The following is a 19,960-nucleotide window of genomic DNA, read 5'->3' as shown; positions in this document are numbered from 1 at the left end:
CACCTGCTTCTCTCCTCATTGGGTGGAGTCTACTTCCTTCCCTGTGGGATGGATCTGTCTAAGCCCTTCCAGCACAAACTCTAAAAGAACTTCTGCCTGACTACGAAGCTCTCAAACAAGGCTTGTTTTTGTTTGTTTTCTTTTCCCCACCACTTCTTCCTCCACTGTCTCTGGGCTGTGGCCTCGAGGCCCCCACCGCTCACCCGGAGCGCAGGTGGCCACATCCGGCTATCCGCAGTGGCCTGCAGCCACTGCCACCGTGACGGTCACCATCATAGTACCCTGGTGAGCTCCGGGCGATAGGGGCCACCAGATTGCTTGTGTCCATGTCCTCGGAGGCCCAAAAGCCTGCAGACCAGCCAACCTTGGAGCCCTCACGCTGACCAGGTCCCTCAGTCCAGGACAGCACAGCAGTGGCTGGCTGTCCTCGATGCCCGTGACCATCAGCCAGAGGTGTGCACCCCTGTTCCCAGGTGTAGGTTTTCCCCCTCAACAAAAACAAAAGGAAAAATAAAATAAAATAAAACAAAATAAAAATTCAAAGAAGCAGATGAGGTTCGCAGCAGAGCAGGCCTGGCCCTGGTCAGTTGTCCGTTTTCCCAGGCGGCAGCTTCTCTCGGGCGTCAGGGGCTGCCGCTGGGGCCGAGATCCACAAGGCCGTCTCCTCCCCTCGGATCACCTTCTCCCACTGACTAAGGTTGTCCCTGTGGAAGCAGCGGAGACACAGGGAGAGGTGAGGCGGGCAGCAGGAGCCCCAGTGGATGGGCTGGTTTTCCTTCCTGACTGAAGGCCCAGAGTCAGTCCTGAGGCAGGGGATGTGAGCACAGAGACCCCAGTAATGACTTACAAGCCGTGCGCTGTGGTGGCTGAGGGCCTGGCCGCACCCCATGGGCACTTCCACAAGGAGGATGAAGATTCCCCCAGTAAAATCCCAACAGACCCTCCTTCCGCCTTCAGAAAAGGTGAGGCAAGGGCAGCGGGAACTTCACAGCCACAGCATGTATTAGGAGGGCTCAGTCTATTCTTGGAAGCAAGCAAGCAAAGAGTAAGGCCCAACCCCATTTCAACCACATACGTACTGTGCCTGAAGCCGAGATCTACTGCTAATTAGTACCCCAACACACCCATCTGCCCAGTGTTTCTAAACTCACTACTGGGTGGGGGCCTCTGCCTGACGAGAAAACAGACACAGAACACCACCAACTCCTCCCCATGGATGACAGCATGAAGAAATGCCGCTCTCCTGTGCTTGGGCAGTGACCAGTAAGGGACGGCCAAGGCTGTGTGATCCACAGAGGTCATGGTCATTTTGGGCCCCTGGTAGAGGGATGTTTCCTGGCCCAGGAGATTAGACCTCTTGGCACAAGCCTTAGACAAAACTTAAGCAGTCGAGAACTGCTTACTGAAAGAGGAGGCCGTCCGAAAGCAAGGACTCCCCAAACCCTGCTGGGGCCTGAACAGACACCCCCTGGCCAGTTGGTCGGCTGACCCCAGACACTGTCTGGCCACACTACCACCCACTTCTGCATGTTTTGATGAGTCTTGGCCACAACAAACAGAATTAGTGCCAAGTTGCAGACCAAGGAGAGAAGGAAGCCCCAACTAGAATCGCCTTAACCTTAGGGAACCCAGTTAACGAGGTCACCTACAACTCCTGAACCTAGCCTAACTCAGTCTTACTGCAAAGTACAGATAAGACACACATCCTTGACCAGAGTGGAAACTCCTGCAGTGTCTCAGTTGCTTGTTCATTTTTCTGAAACCAGGATAGCTTGAGGCCTGGTACGTACCTGCAGGCTTTGAGCAGAGGCTCGGTGGGAGGTAGGATCTGGGTGAGGGTGGTATAACAGGGAATGGCTACAGCGTTGTAGAATCCCAGCTGCCTCGGCACAAGAACGAGCAATGAGAAACAAAGCTGAGTCAGCCATTAGAGCGGGAGTTAGGTATCTTCAGTGAACTTTCTAGGTCTGTCTGAATTGTGTTTGGGATTAATGATTACTAAGTGGAATTCACTTTAAAATGCACTAAAGTTTACCCTAAAGATATAACACATACAAAGGAAAACACGATAAAAGTTAAACCCAAAGACCTTAGGTTGTTCAGAGAGTGGCCAAGTTGTAACTCCAGCCATGTTGTGGTTTTGCTCAAGTGCAGTGGACATTTTAAAACAAGACTTGCTATTCTTCTGCATATGTGACATGTAGGCCACTGTTAGTTTTGTCTCTTGCACAGCTTTTCTCATTGTGATACTGGCAGGTGTTATGGGGCAAAAGATGCCAAGAAAGAGACTAATTATTGTACAGTAGACATTTCGCTGTCAAGGTGAAGAATAATTTTGCCATAATCAACAACTTAAAAGTCATATGGCAGACAAAAAACTATTTGACATAGAAATATTTAACACTCTTACACTGTAAATGGACTTGGAATTTTGGCAATAAAACAAATTACTAGTTACATATGTATATAATTAATTTATATGCAATTTGATTAATTTATTTAGTAATATATATTACTTACATATTTAATTAAGAATATGCAATTCTAATCTGTAGAATAGAAACCACAGCCCAACAGCAACAAAGAGAAATTATCAGCCATCCTAAAAATTCTATTGGGTTGACTGCTTAAGTATTTGTAAAGAAAAAGAAAAACCTATCAGATCTCCATCATTAAACTATATGACGAAGACACATTCCAAACCAACTAACCAATGGAATGAAATCAAACATACAGCAGCTTCAGAAAACACAGGCACAGGTTCGTGTGCTATCAAGGTGAGGAAAAACTTTAAAATGTGGTGACAGATAGGAAAGACGGAAGATACCATACACGGTCACCCCACAGGTGAGGAGACTGCCAACGTGACCGAATGAAAGCCAGCAAACTGCGAAACAAACATTCAGTGTGCAAAGAAGCAACAATGAGCAACTGGCAGCACAGCAAGCTAGGATGAAGGTCTGTTCCTGAGAGACACACCCAGAGCACAGCAAGCTAGGATGAAGGTCTATTTCTGAGAGACACACCCAGAGCACAGCGAGCTAGGATGAAGGTCTATTCCTGAGAGACACACCCAGAGCACAGCAAGCTAGGATGAAGGTCTGTTCCTGAGACACACCCAGAGCACAGCGAGCTAGGATGAAGGTCTGTTCCTGAGACACACCCAGAGCACAGCGAGCTAGGATGAAGGTCTGTTCCTGAGAGACACCCAGAGCACAGCGAGCTAGGATGAAGGTCTGTTCCTGAGAGACACACCCAGAGCACAGCAAGCTAGGATGAAGGTCTGTTCCTGAGACACACCCAGAGCACAGCGAGCTAGGATGAAGGTCTGTTCCTGAGAGACACACCCAGAGCACAGCAAGCTAGGATGAAGGTCTGTTCCTGAGACACACCCAGAGCACAGCGAGCTAGGATGAAGGTCTGTTCCTGAGACACACCCAGAGCACAGCAAGCTAGGATGAAGGTCTGTTCCTGAGACACACCCAGAGCACAGCGAGCTAGGATGAAGGTCTGTTCCTGAGAGACACACCCAGAGCACAGCAAGCTAGGATGAAGGTCTGTTCCTGAGACACACCCAGAGCACAGCGAGCTAGGATGAAGGTCTGTTCCTGAGACACACCCAGAGCACAGCTTTCAACCTGGTCCTTCAGCTCGTGCTGCGCGTCCACCATGCACTCAGCCAGACTCAGCATAAACTGATTTTAAATACAGTAGAAAAACTTAAGAACTTATCCAATGTCTTTACCTTGTAAAATTTTAAAATAGTTTTTTAGATTAATTCTCTATCATAATTGTTCATCCATTATTAATTGTATTTTTATACCATTGGGAGATTAGGAGTTTAGACAGATCATATTTAAGAAAAAAAGATTCATTTTATTTATTTGAAAAGTAGAATTACAGAGAAAGGGAGAAAATGGAGAGAGAGAGAAAGAGAGAGAGGGGTCTTCCATCTGCTGGTTCACCCCTCAAATGGCCACAATGACCTTGGGCTGGGCCAGGTCAGGAGCCTCTTCTGGGGCTCCATGTGGGTGCAGGGCCCAAGCCCTTGGACCATCCTCCAAAGCTTTTCCAGGCATATCAGCAGAGAACTGGATCCGAAGAGAAGCAACCTGTAGTCGAACCAGTGTGGATACAGAATGCTGGCAGCAGATTAATCCACTAAAAAATGCTGGCCCCAGGAAGATCACAATTGCAAATGCCTATAAAATCATGCCCAAGGCACAAGAGCTGTCAGACCATGGAAAAATCATGTCGTAAATCCTGGGAAGGGACACACTCATGTCCATCTATGTTGGAACAGAACTCAACACTACACTGAAATACTGCACATTGTCTGTAAACAACAAAACTATAAAAAACAGTCAGAATCCGTGTTACTCTCCACAGATGACCACCGTACAGCTAATGACAAACTATTCACTGGCTACTAAACAGTAACAACTCAGGGTCGTCTATCCTATCCATTGCACGCCAGAAACTCAAGCCTGTTCACTGCAACTCACATCTCAATCCCCTCAGCCCTCCCTTGCCCCAAGACCACCTATATGTTAAGGGTTTGGATGGTTCCTGGTTCTGCACACTGAGTTCCTCCCCGGACTTCCTGCCTGGGCTGCAAGCCTGGGAACAGAACCAACCCCCTGCAGAGTCCACTCTGCACTAGTACGACTGAGGTACCAAGAGCGTACTTGCAGGGAAAGCTCTGTTTCCCACAGCACAGGGCTGTCCTTGCCCTAGCTCCCAGATGCCAAAAGACCAATCACTGGAATTTTTGCACGCGTCACCAGACCTGAAATGGCCTGCTGCTCACGCCCAAACACATGACAAGGCGATGCACGCTTCCTGTCCCTGCACGGACACCGACTTTACCCAGAATGGTCCAGCTGGAGTTCATACCTGGCCTTGCGGGACCTCATCCCACTTGTCTCTGTCCATCATGGGAATAGGCTGTAGGCCCAATTTCTTCATTTCATCACCCTGAGATAAACAAGAGGAGAGAGAAATCACAGTTCCTCAACATATAAATCATAAGGTTTTAGTGTTGATTTGTTCTATTTGTTCAGTCATTTGTTTCAAAATACCGCCGCTGGCTGTTGACTCATAGGACCTGGTGAAATGCTGAAGACCCGCGCATGGCCATTGGGGTGTGACCTTGACGTTCTCTGGTACCGAATCACCAGGCACCCAGATGTCATCTCTGCTGTCACCGTGCAGGTGACGCAGAAGAGACGCAGCCATGGGAGGAGAGACCCCCACCACACAGGGAGGAGCTGCAGCCTTTCCTGTGTGTCTGAGCAGGTCCTTCACTGGACAGCTCAAGTGAAGCTTGGGAGCGGAACACTGCTGGAGGAGGAAGCTGCACTGAGAGGCAGGTTTCCCATCATCTCATCTCTGGAGCCATCACAGCGCATCTCTGGAGGTCTACATGCTGCTGGCTCTGGGCTAAACAGTCACCAGGTAAAGTTCATTTAACACTCACAAAACCTAAGAGACACACACATCAGCCCCATCTTGTAGGCTTTGACAAATATCTTGCTTTATATTTATCTGTTGAAACTGTTAAAAGTCATCTTTCTTCAGTTTGTAATTTTCTTAACTCCCTGCTCTTCCTTCAATTTCCTTTATTATTTCAGCAATGTTTTGTACCCTCACTTTCAGAACACACAGGTGCAAGACTACAAGCTTCCTTGATGTGCTAAAACAGGGTCCAGAAACAGATAATTATGCCCACATTAAAACTTCTTACGTGCAGGAGTAACATACCTATCCTAACAAAGCAGCACTTGAGGTACAGCTTGTGGTTTAATCACTCTAAAGGTTGAAAGAAGTGATTCTCAAACCATTTTTCTGTTTTTATCCCAAGTGAGTAGAGCCTATAAAGTCCCTCAACTCCAAGAAAGCTTAAAGGTCCAAAAAGGAAACCAATGTTAAGTAAACAATGATTTGGATATGTACTTAAACACGAATAAATGTGAGGACGGAAAATACCCAGATCACGTGAGCACACACACCACGTGGGACCCAGAAAGGGGTGGGAGAGAGCTCCGGGAAGACTACAGGGAAACCAGCCTGAGTGACACCCAGAGAGAGGCTGCGGTCAAGACATGCGGCCAAGAGAGGCATGTGTCTGGACAGGCCGTGTGCAGCCTGGTGGTGGAGGGGCTGTGTGCACAGCGGCCTGGTGGTGCTGGTGGTGGAGGGGCTGTGTGCACAGGAGCCTGGTGGTGCTGGTGGTGGTGGTGGTGGTGGAGGGGCTGTGTGCACAGCGGCCTGGTGGTGGTGGTGGTGGTGGTGGTGGTGGAGGGGCTGTGTGCACAGCGGCCTGGTGGTGGTGGTGGTGGTGGTGGTGGTGGAGGGGCTGTGTGCACAGGAGCCTGGTGGTGGTGGTGCTGGTGGTGGAGGGGCTGTGTGCACAGGAGCCTGGTGGTGGTGGTGGTGGTGGTGGTGGTGGAGGGGCTGTGTGCACAGCGGCCTGGTGGTGGTGGTGGTGGAGGGGCTGTGTGCACAGCAGCCTGGTGGTGGTGGTGGTGGTGCTGGTGGTGGAGGGGCTGTGTGCACAGGAGCCTGGTGGTGGTGGTGGTGGTGGTGGTGGAGGGGCTGTGTGCACAGCGGCCTGGTGGTGCTGGTGGTGGAGGGGCTGTGTGCACAGCGGCCTGGTGGTGGTGGTGGTGGAGGGGCTGTGTGCACAGCGGCCTGGTGGTGCTGGTGGTGCTGGTGGTGGAGGGGCTGTGTGCACAGGAGCCTGGTGGTGGTGGTGGTGGTGGTGGTGGAGGGGCTGTGTGCACAGGAGCCTGGTGGTGGTGGTGGTGGTGGTGGAGGGGCTGTGTGCACAGGAGCCTGGTGGTGCTGGTGGTGGTGGTGGAGGGGCTGTGTGCACAGGAGCCTGGTGGTGGTGGTGGTGGAGGGGCTGTGTGCACAGGAGCCTGGTGGTGGTGGTGGTGGAGGGGCTGTGTGCACAGGAGCCTGGTGGTGGTGGTGGTGGTGGTGGAGGGGCTGTGTGCACAGGAGCCTGGTGGTGGTGGTGGTGGAGGGGCTGTGTGCACAGGAGCCTGGTGGTGGTGGTGGTGGTGGAGGGGCTGTGTGCACAGGAGCCTGGTGGTGGTGGTGGTGGTGGTGGAGGGGCTGTGTGCACAGGAGCCTGGTGGTGGCGGTGGTGGAGGGGCTGTGTGCACAGGAGCCTGGTGGTGGTGGTGGTGGTGGTGGAGGGGCTCTGTGCACAGTAGCTTGAAGGCCTGGTGAGGGAGGGGAAGTTTCTATGCACTAAGGCCATGTTCTTGGTCTTTACCACAGACTGACAGAGGTTTGGAAGCAGGTGCTGACGGAATCACAGTTACAGGAGGCTCGCACGAGTTAGGGAAAAACTGACTGTGGATTTCAAAATGCATTTCCCCGCACAAAACAATTTAAATTCCATTTCCCATGAAATTTTCAAAGTACCCTTGCATCAGCACCCCTGTTGTGCAAATGTGTTAGTGGTGGCTTAAGGATGAGTCGCGGAGTAAGTGCCAGAAAACTGTAACCTCAAGTAACGTGACACTCTTGACAACTGCCATACTGACTATGGAGGGGAAAGGCAGGCGCCCATTACAACACTGGAGGGTTCAAGGCAGACTCCGGCATGATGGGGCCGCTGGAAAGGCCACTGGGGGGGGGACATTTCGATCAACTAGCAGGTCCTGGTAACTCCGCTACTGCCCCGCATGGGCAGTGTGATCCGAGGCTGCTCTTGTGAGCATGCTGGGAGCCTCCTTACTATGCCTGGACTGGATAATCAGTGAGGAACAGAAGGTGGGATCTACATGGCTTTTATGTCTCCCCCCCCTTTTTTTCTTTTTATTCCTTTTTAAGGGAAGAGGAAGAGTGGGAGGGAAGGAGGGAGAAAGAGAGAGTTCTCATCTATGCTTTTCCCTGAATGGCTCAATGGCAGTGCTGGTCTAGGGCCTGGCTGGGGTAAAGCCGGCAGCCAGACATTCAGTTCAGGTCTCCCTTGGGGTGCCAGCCAACCTACCAGCTGCTACCTCTTGGGGGTCGGTATTAGCAGGGAAGCTGAACGTGGCAGCCAGAGTCAAACACAGGCATTTTGCTGTGTGATGTAGGCACCTTCCCTTGCGTCATAACCATTAGACTTGTCCCTCTGTCACAATCTGATTCGCATTCAGAATACAAATAAGGTTGTTAAAATCTAAAATATGCCATTGTTAGGCAAAACTACATATGAGGTAGTACCCAGCTTCAGGCCATTTTTCAGAATGTATTCTCGATTATAAGCATGCAAATTAAACGGTTTTCAACAATAAGATCAAATATTACTCTTCAGATATATACACCCAAAATGACTGCCCCAGTTGAGCCTGACTGTAGGCAGATCCGAATACACAGTAACAAAAAAACAAAGGCCTCTGTAATTGAACCAGTGTCCTCTGTTGTACGAGTGAAGTGGATGGCCAGATCACCAACCACAGAATTCTTCTGCCCTCAAGTTTATTTCTCTGAGTGGTACTCAGAAGATTTATAGTTGTTCCCCCCAAGAGTGGTACTTGAATGTGGAAGGTGCAGGGACCTAGGTGTGATCCCCTCCAAGAAGAATGATGTTTGTTTTTGTCAAACACAATTCAAAAAGCAAACTGTGGAGCTGAATGCTCGGTGCTGGTACTTTGCACTGTTTGATCACTCACACATCTGTGAGGAACACCACGCAGCAGCATCCCAGCCATCCTCCAAGCTGAGCCAGCCTGGGGCCATACCTACACATTCTCACCTCTCCTTGGCACAATGAGATGACTGCCCTGAGGTTCTACCTATAGAAACCATGGCATTCTGGGTTCTTCTAAGTGCCTAACTACTGGGGCGGTCCAGGAGTGAGCAGGGCTGACTGGACAGGAGATGAGCTGTTAGCCGGGGAACCCTGTTACTCTGCCGTTCAGGGAATGCAGCCCCAGGGCACTGCAGCCGAGGTCAGGAGACAGACACAGCCTCCAGGGAGGAGGCAGCGCTCCACTGTCCCCACGCTGCGGCTCAGGAACTGCCAAACCCTTTGCCCTTTCTGAAATGACATGTGAGTAGCTAAGATATTGTCAGTGAACAGCCTGTATGCTAAATTTCTCTTCACACACTTCCCTTTTCTCGATAGTAACTATGTTAGTGTAAGATTCAGACATACCTCGGCCCAGAACTCCGCATAAATGTCATTGGCTGTGAGTTTTGTAACCGGCCACAGTTTCGTCACGGAACAGAGGTCACAGGCTGTCATCATCAAACCGATCACCCGGTCTCTAGAAGACAGTGAGGCAAGCTGGTCAGCACAGCAGTCAGCGGCACGTCTGTGATGAGCAGTGAGGGGCAGGTGCGAGCGACTTCGTGAGAAGACACGGGCCGACAGAGGTGACAACAAGCCAGGCAGTGGCCTTCACCACGGAAGCATCGGTCATGCTTGCCAGTAGTGCCAGCAGTCACGACCTCCTGCTGCCTCTGCATCTTGGTGGGGTCCAGTTCAGTGTGGCCCTGGCACCGCTTCCGCCAGGATCCCTGGAAGGCCATGGCCCTCAGCCACATCTCCAGAGGACTGAAGAAATGTAACATGGGAAGCACCCTGAAGAAAAGTCTACCCCAGTTCTCTTGTTTGATGCCAGGGGAGCCTGAGGTGCCTAAACCGGCCTCCTCCAAGGAGGCGGAACTGGGGCAGAGTCTAGCAGCACATGCCACGACGCTGGCTCTTCCTATCACTTAAAACAGTTAGATAAAGCAATTCTTCAGAGGTTATTTTGCTGTTACTCACAAAACTCAACAGATTAGAAATATGGCATTCAATGCATCTAGTAAATATAGTTACGCCTTTTGAATCAATTACAAATCACATAGTCTTGGTTGTTACAAAATATTAACATGAACTGGAATTGTTTTTATTTCTGCCCCGAATGGATTGTACGCCTAACTGGCATAGATACTAAATGTTTGGTGTATTTTAATAACTAGTTGTGAGAGGGGCTGAATTTGTGTTGGACAAAGCTTTGTGAAGACCCTGGCCCAGGCTCTAAACACAACGCAGGGAGATTCCGACGGGCTGCCCGGCTCAGACTACTTTAGGGTAATTCTTTTGGAGGAATCTGACTTGGTGCGTTCCGAAGTCCTGCCTGCTGGCTCCTCTTCGATTTTCACACGGTTGGGATGAGGAGGGATGAGAACTGGTTGCTAGCGGGAGGACTGCCACAGGAGTTACAGCGCCAAGGCAGCATCTCACAGCCGTCCTTCCTCCCATTTCCCATCCTCCTGCAGAACTCTAAGTGGAACAGACGAGGAGTACAGGCCCTGCGGTAAGTGAGCAGTGGCTAAGCAGTGGCTCACACTATGTGCACGCAAGTCCCAAATTCTCCTTGCACATCACAGAACTTTGGAAAGGAAAGGCCAAAGGGGTCACCCAGCAGGTGGGACTTCAAATGCGTCACATGCAGCACCACAGTGGCTCCATGGCTGCTCTAGGAAGTAGGCTGGCTGCTGCCGAATAGAAGCACTGACGCCCAGCAGCAGCGCATGAAACACCTAAGTCACTTTGAAAAGGTTTCAGGAGCAGAGATAAATATAGATTATACTCTCAAATGACTGTCACAGAATTTCTTACTTGTGTGTCCAGAATTAGAAAAGATGAACTGGCTGGCCCCATTTCTGTAGGAATTGGAAATCTAGGATGTGGGTCCTTTAAATCCTTACTTTTGCTGTTCACTTGGCCCCGTGAACACTTCGCAGAGGTGTGTACCCACTGCCCAAGACTCTGCTAACATTCCACATGGGGAAACATTGACAAACACAGCCCAACTTTTAAAGCGCTGTAACTTTACCCTACCAACTGGAACTGTTCACAGTCATGGGTTAGGGTTCCGTAAAGGCAGGAAATGGCAAGACACAAAGCGCCAATTAAAGAGGGGAGGTCACCACTTTGGGTGGGGCAACGAGCGGGAGCTGCAAGGTGCAGCCAGGGCTGCACTGAAGGACAACCTCCTTCAAGCACTGCTAGACGGCGGGGCAGCAGGAGGAAGTCAAAGGAATACTAATGGCACATTTTCTCTCTCCCGCTGTCTCATCTGTTGCTCTCTCCAGCGGCTGAATCCAGCTGGGAGCCAGAGAACACAGAGAGCAATCCAGGCCTTAACACATTCACAAATGGGGCATCCCCTTTACCTCATTACTCCTTAGAAATCTCCTCTCTCAAGGCTGCTTTAATGGCAAAGGCATCTCAAAATGAATTTTGAAGGGGCATTCGAGGCTGAGCACCTGCTGTCTGGACAGTAGAGTTGTGGCCACAGCGTCAATACAAGCAAGTGACATCGCAAGTGCTGGGGGCAGGTGGCAAGTACATCTCGTAAGGAGAAAAGGCAGGGAGCAAGTCCCAGAAGCTGAAGATTTCTGACAGGGGTAAACCCACCACAAGGTGAGCTCAGCTCCAGAGGGAATGCAACAAACACTGTGAGGTCAGTGGAGGGAAGAATGACTTGGGAGTAAGAAACCAGCGGAGCACCAAGATGCCAAGGGTGAAAGAACAGAAAACCTGGTCTCCTTTAGCACCACAACAGTTACAGCCAAGCGAGGGAAGATCAGCGGACATTTTAGAGTGTGGTGAACACAAACAAGGCAACTCTGTATCATTTAGCCACTGCTCACTAGGGCTTATGCTCCTTAGAAAGAGTGCTTTCCAAATAGATAAACCAGCCACAATGTATGAGACCACCTGCCTCAACGGGGCATCTCTTATCCCTTTTTGTTTGCTACTGCATGGCAAAGCAAACTCATGATGCAAGAGCCAGTGGGCGAGAGAATCCCAAATGACCTGGAAAAGACAACAGGATCTTAAAGAGTAAAGCTGGGAGAATCACACTTTCCAGAATTAAAACAAACAAACAAAACAAACAATGATTACACTAGGAAGAATGTGACACATACATACAGCAGATTCTTGATCTCATGTTACAACATGGGTGGACCTGCAGAACACTGCACTGAGAGGCAAAGGCTGCGTGGTTCTACTTAAACAATCAGTGTCAAAATCATGGACAGAAGAAGCCACTGGGGGTGAGGGAATGAAGGGGTGGGGAGTGGGTGTCTAAAAGGCACAGGCCATGAGCTGGATGCCAGCGATGGCTGAGCAGCGCTTGGAAGGTATTTTAACATCAGTCGTGTATTCAACTTCTTACAGAAAAACAAAACATTAGCATTCAAGAATATGAGTGTCCAATCATATCATAAAGCCTATATTCTTCATTACATGCAAACTTTGGTTTTTTTTTTTTTGCACTTGATGAATACTTATCTGCTTCATGAAAATTATCACAAATATCCTTAACTCTGAATCCCACCACTGGATTAAAGTCTGCAATGCAATTCTTGCCATCATCTCTCCATCCCATCCTCTGATCACATGAAGGTTCTGGACCCCATAATTTCATGTCCAGGACAACACTGAGAACGAAAAGTGGCTATGAATTACATCAGAGCAGCAAGCGTGAGCAAACTGGAGGAGAGGTCACTCGAATACTAACACAAAAATACTAGTAGTCACATTTTCTTTTCTAAAATATACTAACCTTACACACTAAGCTTTCAAAAATTAAGTAACAAGAAGAAACATGCTTGTTTCATTATTTAAAAAGCTACGACAGTGAGAGAAAGGGTGGGAGGAGACAAAGAAAATGGGGTCTCTCAGTCAATGTTTCTCAAATCCCTGCAGACAGCCAGGGCTGGGTCAGGCTGGGAACTCCATCCTGGTCTCCCACATGATGAGAAGGGACCTAACTAACTACCTACTTCATCATTTGCTGCCTCCCAGAGTGCAGCGTGGAAGCAGCTGGAATCAGGACAGAGTTTAGACTTGAAACCAGGACATAGACATTGGATACAGGAGTCCCAGTGTGCAGCTGACAGTGTGCAGCTGAATGCCCACCTCGGTTAAAAATACACGTACACATGTGACCATAGTATTCTAAGTTTCATTGTATTAAAAAAAATAGAATGAGTCTCAACCTTTAAGAAAGGATGCACTGTTTCATTTAACTTAAACTCTTGGCCAAAATTTCTTCTCAAGTCTTTGAAGGTCGTTTGGATTAGATGAGGTCATGATGGGGTTCCAGGACGGCACCAATGACCTGATGAGAAAAGGACAGGCACCGTGGCTCGGTTGCACCATATGATTCTGTCTGCCATGGCGAGATCTAGCAGGAAGCAAGATTGATGCTGGTCCACGTTCTTTGACAGCGCAAGCTCCAGAACCCTGAGTGCAACAAACTTCTCTTTCTTAGGAATCCATCACCTGGTCTCAGACGTTGTAACAAGAGGAAATGGACTAAGACACAATTCCATTTTTTTTCTGTTTATCTCAGACTGCTCCAAAAATGCAAAGTTTATCAATTCAAAATTGTAATTTCACAGAAGTGGAGGGGACATGAGTAGGCTGCGGTCAATGTCCAGCCCGGTATGGCACTTGGAATTAAGTCCCAAAAGAAAACAAGAATTTGTAATCAAAGAATGATCACATGTGCATAAGCAGAGGTAGATAGATTTTTTTTTTGCAGAAACCAGAACAAAATTACATTTCTAGCAGGAAAGTCATACCTTTATGAGTAGAGAAACACAAAAACTTAGAGAGGTGAGCCTAGAATGTTCAGCTGACACAGCAGTTATCACAAGTAACGCACAACTAACACAAGCAGCTCCACGCCCTGGGCAGGAGCACTGGCCACCAGCTTGGTGACACACAGCACAGGAGTAACCCCACTTCTCCTAAACCCCACTCGGACAAGGGAGATAACGGGAGGACGTGAAAACGGATGTAAACTGAGACTGGGATCTGCTGCTTTCAGTGACCCGCGTGAGCTATTTCTACCACTGCTATGTGTAAAATACTTGTCTGCACGCTCCGCTGCTGCAGGAGAAATGACTGGACATGGCCGATGGCACTTGGACAATTCACAGCTAAACCACACCTTCTCAAAGGGCAGGAGGCAGAGCATCCATTCTTGTCATGAGGGAAATGGTTTCTCTGCTATCTTGAAGTTGCATAAAGATGATAGATTTGTGGTCTTCTGAATGATTTGGAAAAAAAATTTCATGTTTTTAGTATAGAGACTTGCATGTAGTTTGCTAATTTTATATTTTAATTGGTAGTTCTTTGTATATAAACAGAGCATTGCTTTTTAACAGCTGTTGATTAACTCCACTGAGTTGGCTAAATTCACTGATTAATTCTGGTACATAATTTGGATATTCCTTAGGATGTTTTCAAATACTAGCATGACATTTCCAAGCGAACACAGATTTGCTTGTTCCTGACAAATCCTTGCGTCCTCTGTTTCTTTCTCCTGCCATAATGCGCTGTCTATGAGTTACAGCTCAGGTTGCTCAAGAGGTCAGGCTGGGCATCACTGTGCTTTACTCTCAGCCTTGGAAGGTGACCACTGACCACTTCTCATGGTGGCCATGGTCCTTGCAAAGAAGCTTGTAATCAAATTAATGAAGTCCCCTAGTACTGCCAGTTTGCTGAGGTATTCACCCCATGGTAGGAGATAGAATTTATCCAATGCTTTCCCTGACCTATTCGCTCTTCCATTCCTGTAGTCAAGTTATTAACAATGTTAAGCCACCACTGTAATCTAGCAATAAGATGCATTTACTATGGTAAATTTTCCTTTTCACATGTTACTGAATTTGTCATCCTTTGTTATCCGTTTTGCAGTTATATTCACAAGGAACGCTAATTTTGGTTGATTTGGGCAATGTCTTTGTCGGGTTTGGTGGCAGTGACGGAAATGATTCCTGTTCCGATTATTGGAGAGAACATACTGGCAACAATAATTGATAATGATTGATAATTACTAATAAAATTCCCAAGAAAAGAATGAAGTCCAGTCCTGATGGCCTGCTTCAAGAAGAAATTTGCAAAAGGAAATATTCAAATTGGCTGCCTCCTTCTGGTACGAGGGCTTAAGCAGCATTTCCAAGTAAGTCACCCATTTCATCTTCGTTTCAAGTTTCTCTGAGCTGCACCATTTCTAGCGCTAGCCTTTGATCCCTTAGTGCCTATAATCTGTGCTGATTCTCCCTTGACACTGGTGATTCACTGAGTCTTGCTAAGAGGGTTAAGTTTTGGCAATTTAAACTTTATTGCTTTTTTTCTGTTTTACTCCTATGTTGATCAACTCCTTAAATTCCTGATTAAAGTAGGCATTTAAAGGTAAAAACTCCTTTGCCATTTTTTAGCCTAATCCTACACATTTTGGCATGGCTGTACCTTATTGCCATTCAGCTTGACATATTCTTCATTTTTCCTTATAATTTCCCCTTTGAGTCTTGGAAGATTTAGAAGTGTGCCGTTTAATATCGAAGCAGTTGGGGCTTTTTAAGACAGTTTATTTTACTTTTCATTTGACTCCACTGTATCTTCGACCCTTTCAGGTTTACTTCCCCCCTCAGCACTCAGTCTGTGTTAGACCAGCACGCAGCGCACAGCTGGACAGAACATATCCTCTGGATGTAAAGTTCCGTAAGTGCAAACCAGAATACTCGCCAGCTCTACGAAGTTGTACGGTTCCTTTGGAGGCACTGAAGGAGGGCTGTAAAGCCTCCCCACCTGTGGTTCCGGGTTTGGAGACCTTCCCGTGTCGTTCTGAGGGTGTGTCTCTGAAGTGTTGCTATCAGGACTGCTGTGTCTTCTCAGGCTAATCAGCTTGCATGGCACCGACGCCCAGCAGCACTCTGTCTTTCACACTATTCTGCGTGACTTTAACACAGCCCCAGCGGTCATCTGCAGACTGATAGTATGCTCTGTGTTTTCCCATCTTGTACTTTCAATTCACCTTCTTCCTTAGAGTGCACATCTCAGAGACAACATAGAATTAAGTCTTGCTCTCTTTCTTTTCTGGTTTATCACTAACTTAGGCATTCAGCCAATCTACATTTAATTGTATGTTATAATAGCTATCTTAAAGTCCTTTGCCTGCAGGTTCTAAAACAGCAGTTCTCGTGGGATCTGTTTCTATTAGCTGCTTATTTTTTTCTTGGTTATGAATCCAATTAGCTGCTTCTTTACAAATGGACAGAGTAAGTATGTTAAGACTTTTGGGGCAGCATGTAGTATCTGTTCCATGTTCCTCTTTGGTTTATGTCCTTTTATATTTTTAATGATCCTCAAAATCATTCCCATTTTTCTCACTTCACAGGCTAACCCCCTCGGATGTGGCCTGTGGGCCGGCCCTTGTTTGCTGGCCCCTGGTTCTGACGGTCCTTGCTGAGGAATCTGCAATATGTTTGTCTTCACTTTGAGGTTTTCTATGCCAGGAAATTACTGTCTTAGTAGCTCTCTTTGGAAGGTTCGGTTTGAGGACTGGATCAGGAGGCTCATGTGTGGTGTGGTCCACATGAATGGTGTGTGTGGTCTTGCTGCTACGGTGGGCTGAGGTACATAGCTGCATTCTAGGCTCTTATCATACAACGATAAGGACTTCGGGTGCTGATGTATACAAGGTAATTTTATGCATGAGGTGAGAAAATGCACACACACACACTCGTGGGCCCCACATGAAAGACACCCACGAGGAGAGGGTGGTGGACCCAAATGCCAAATGGAGATGGGGCGGGCGAGGAAGAAGCCTTTTCCAGCTGTGGGCTGAGGTGGAAGTGCAGCAGCAGCTCCCAGTACCTCCTTCTATGAGGAAGGGAGCAGGACGCCTCTATGGTCGTGAAGCCTCCCTGCGAGTTTTAGGACACTTCCATCAGATACCATGGCTTCATGCACACATTTACATGGCATCTGACCCCTGGTCCTGGATGAAGCACATGAATCCCAGGGAAGGGGGCTTTCTGACCGACAAGTAGGAAAGCAGAACCCATCATGGAATGGGTGGCTGTGCCTTGCAGATAGTCCCAGATTAGCAGATCCTACACTAGCCGCCTGCTCATTGCCTGTCACTGCCACTGCTCTGGAGTGTGGTGTTCCCATGGGTCCTTGGCTTCCAGAAGGATGGAAGTCTATACCCTTGGCAAGCCATCCTCACTGCCTCCGGGCCAGGGCACCCATGCCATGCTATCCTCACTGCCTCCGGGCCAGGACACCCATGCCATGCTATCCTCACTGCCTCCAGGCCAGGGCACCCATGCCATGCTATCCTCACTGTCTCTGTGCCAGGACACCCATGCCATGCCATCCTCACTACCTCTGGGCCAGGAATCACACAGTCTCAACCTGGGTATAACTTGTCTCCGGCAATGAGCCAGGAGGAGTTGTCCCAGATTTCTGGACCCCTAATATTTCAACATGAAATGACTGGGCACACTTTCCTCCACAATGACTTCAGACTTCCAGCCATCAGGACTGTGAAAGAGAACATTTCTGTTGATCTGTTGGTTTAAACTCCTCTCCACCATCCCCAGTTACTCAGACATGATAAACGGATCAATGAAAAATCAACGGGGAAATGTGTAAGACCTTAGAGACACATGAAATAAAAAATACAAAATTCCAAAGTCTATAGGATGCATATACACAGCATTAATGATGAAATTTATAGTTATAAATGCCCTACATTTTTGTAAAGAAAGAAGCAAATTCAATTTAACAACCTAATCTTCCATCCTAAGTGACTGGAAAAGAAGAGTAAAGGAAACCTTCATGACGCAAACAAGGATGTGAATAAAACAGAGAGGACACTGAAGAAACAGAGAAAAAAATCATGAAACCAAAAGCAAGTGCTCTGAAAATACATCAAAATTGACCTAGTTTCAAGCTATGCTCACCAAGAAAAAAATATTTAAAGGGAAGATTCAACTTTCATGAAGTAGAAGTGAAAAGAGGGGCATTACTATTGAAATCAATGAATAAATCATAAAAACACTATCAAGGATTGTGCGCCCAAAGAACAGACACTTTAGAGTGAAATGGGCAAATTCTTACAAGAACACAAGGAAAACTGACTCAGTTAAAAAAAAAAAAGACAAGATGAATAGAACCACAACAAGTAAAAAGACTGAATTAAAAATCAAAATAATGAAATAAAACCATAAAGAAGTACCCTACAAGAGATGACTTCATTGATGAATTTACAAGATATTCAAGATGAGTAAAGCCTTCCACTACCCATGCAAGACAGAACTTCTCCACCCCATCCCAGGAGGCCAGTGCTGCTCTCTTACTAACATCACACGGACATCCCAGGAAGGAAAACTAGAGACCAATAAACACTGATGCAGACACCAGCACTGCACAGCACGTGCAAGTTATCTGAAAGAGGATGACATGCCACTGTAAAGAGAAATCTAGCATGAGCACGCAAAGCCAGCTGCATAGCTGAAAAGCAATGAATGTTAATACACCATTTAATAGAACAAACAACAAGAACCACCTCATATTACACTAAAATAGTAAAAAGTATCAGATAAATCTATTAATGATGGAAAAAAACATGTACCATGATATACCAGAAGGAAACTTTCTCATCCTGCTAAAGTCAATTTACAAAAAAAAGTCCAGTTAAAACTGCATATAATGGTGAAAAATTCCATGGCTTCCCCGCCCCCTGCAAGACAGGAACAAGAAGAGACCAAGATCTGCTCCTGCTACTTGTACTGAGCACAATACACTAAAGTTTCCAGCTAGGTCAGTTAAGTAATATAAAAGAAAGGCAATCCAATTAGGAAAAACATCATAATAAACACTCTGTCTTCAAAGATGCCATGATCTTGCAAAGCTGAATGTATCAAAGAAATGTACTAGAAGCAATAAGTGAGTTCATTTTAAATTGCAGGCCCTAGAACTGTATTTAAAAATGAGTTCTGCTTGTATATATTTATAATGAATATGAAAATTAAATTTTAGAACATTCCATTTACAACAGGACCAAGCCAATAAAACATTTAGTGATAAACCTAACAAGAAAACATGGTTGAAAGACTCTAGGGACTTCTAAATACGAGGGAAACCATCCTATATTCATAGACTCACCTGCACATTCAGTGTATCCCTACCACAATCATGGCTGACTTTTCTGTAGAAGGAGAAGGCTGACTGGAAAACTTACGTGGAGTTTCCCAAGACCCAGAACAGCCAAGACTATCTTGGGAAGGAAGGAAGATCAGATACAAAGGTCAGATATTTAAAAAGTGCCTATGTTGATTCTCTATAATTCTATGAAATAAATACAAGTTGAAATAGGATGTTCGTGTGTCCTTCCCAACACTACCAATTCATGGCAAATCCTAGAGACATCTGAATATGGGTTGTTTCTAAGGTGACTGTGTAGTCCTACTAAGCGTGAGTTCCTGTACTTCCATCCAGGCTGTGAAAGTACAGCTGGAAGGTGCCTGTTTACAAACCAGGAAACAGCGCTCATCAGACATCCAACCTGCAGTGCCTGGATCTGTGTCCCCAGATGTCTGGTCATCTTCTAAATGCTCCTGAGCTCCAGCAGCCCAAAGGGAGGGAGCCGTAGTCCACTGCCTTGTGGACCTTGTGTGGTACTCTGGCTGGGAAAGGGTGCAACCATGCTGGAATTCCTTCAAATCTTGACTAGAAAAACAGAGTTCTGGGAACTCAGGGCTAGTGAAAAATGAAGCCATGTGAAAACAGGATAATAAATTCTGGCAGAATGTGAGGGCAAAGGTAATCTAATCCACTGCTGCCAACAATGTAAAATAGTACAACCACTACGGAAGACAGATCTACCACATGACCCAGTCATCCCACGCTTAGGAACTGATCCAAATGGAAGAGATCGGCTTATCAAAGAACCATTTGTGCCCCCATGTTTACTGAAACCCAACTCATAATAGTTGGGACATACGGAATCAACCCAGATATTCCTCAACTGATGACCACGTAAAGAAAATGTGGTATACATACACTATGGAATACTACTCTGCCTTAAAAATATGTAATAAGCTGGATGCAACTAGAAAGCTTTTGCTTAGACAAATAACTCAGTTTCAC

The 19,960-nt window shown here is 47.1% G+C and overlaps 1 protein-coding gene across 3 annotated transcripts in view; it reads right to left on the bottom strand.

Moving 5' to 3' along the window:
- Positions 1-304: 304 nt before the first annotated feature.
- The window catches only part of PDE10A (phosphodiesterase 10A), a 244,064-nt gene continuing 224,408 nt past the window's right edge, over positions 305-19,960 (bottom strand). For all 3 annotated transcript variants that reach the window (XM_058678443.1, XM_058679547.1, XM_058679001.1), the window contains exons 19-22: positions 9,161-9,272; positions 4,897-4,977; positions 1,791-1,879; positions 305-704 (exon numbers count right to left, since the gene is read on the bottom strand). In XM_058678443.1, the coding sequence (XP_058534426.1) occupies positions 584-704; positions 1,791-1,879; positions 4,897-4,977; positions 9,161-9,272 (403 nt within the window). In that variant the 3' untranslated portion in view covers positions 305-583. The remainder of the gene's footprint in view (positions 705-1,790; positions 1,880-4,896; positions 4,978-9,160; positions 9,273-19,960) is intronic.

This window comes from Ochotona princeps, chromosome 1 (genome assembly GCF_030435755.1).
Source record: "Ochotona princeps isolate mOchPri1 chromosome 1, mOchPri1.hap1, whole genome shotgun sequence".
NCBI classification, from domain to species: Eukaryota; Metazoa; Chordata; class Mammalia; order Lagomorpha; family Ochotonidae; genus Ochotona; species Ochotona princeps.
The sequence above is the reverse complement of the archived record's forward strand: the minus strand, read 5'-3'. Positions and strand labels throughout refer to the sequence as shown.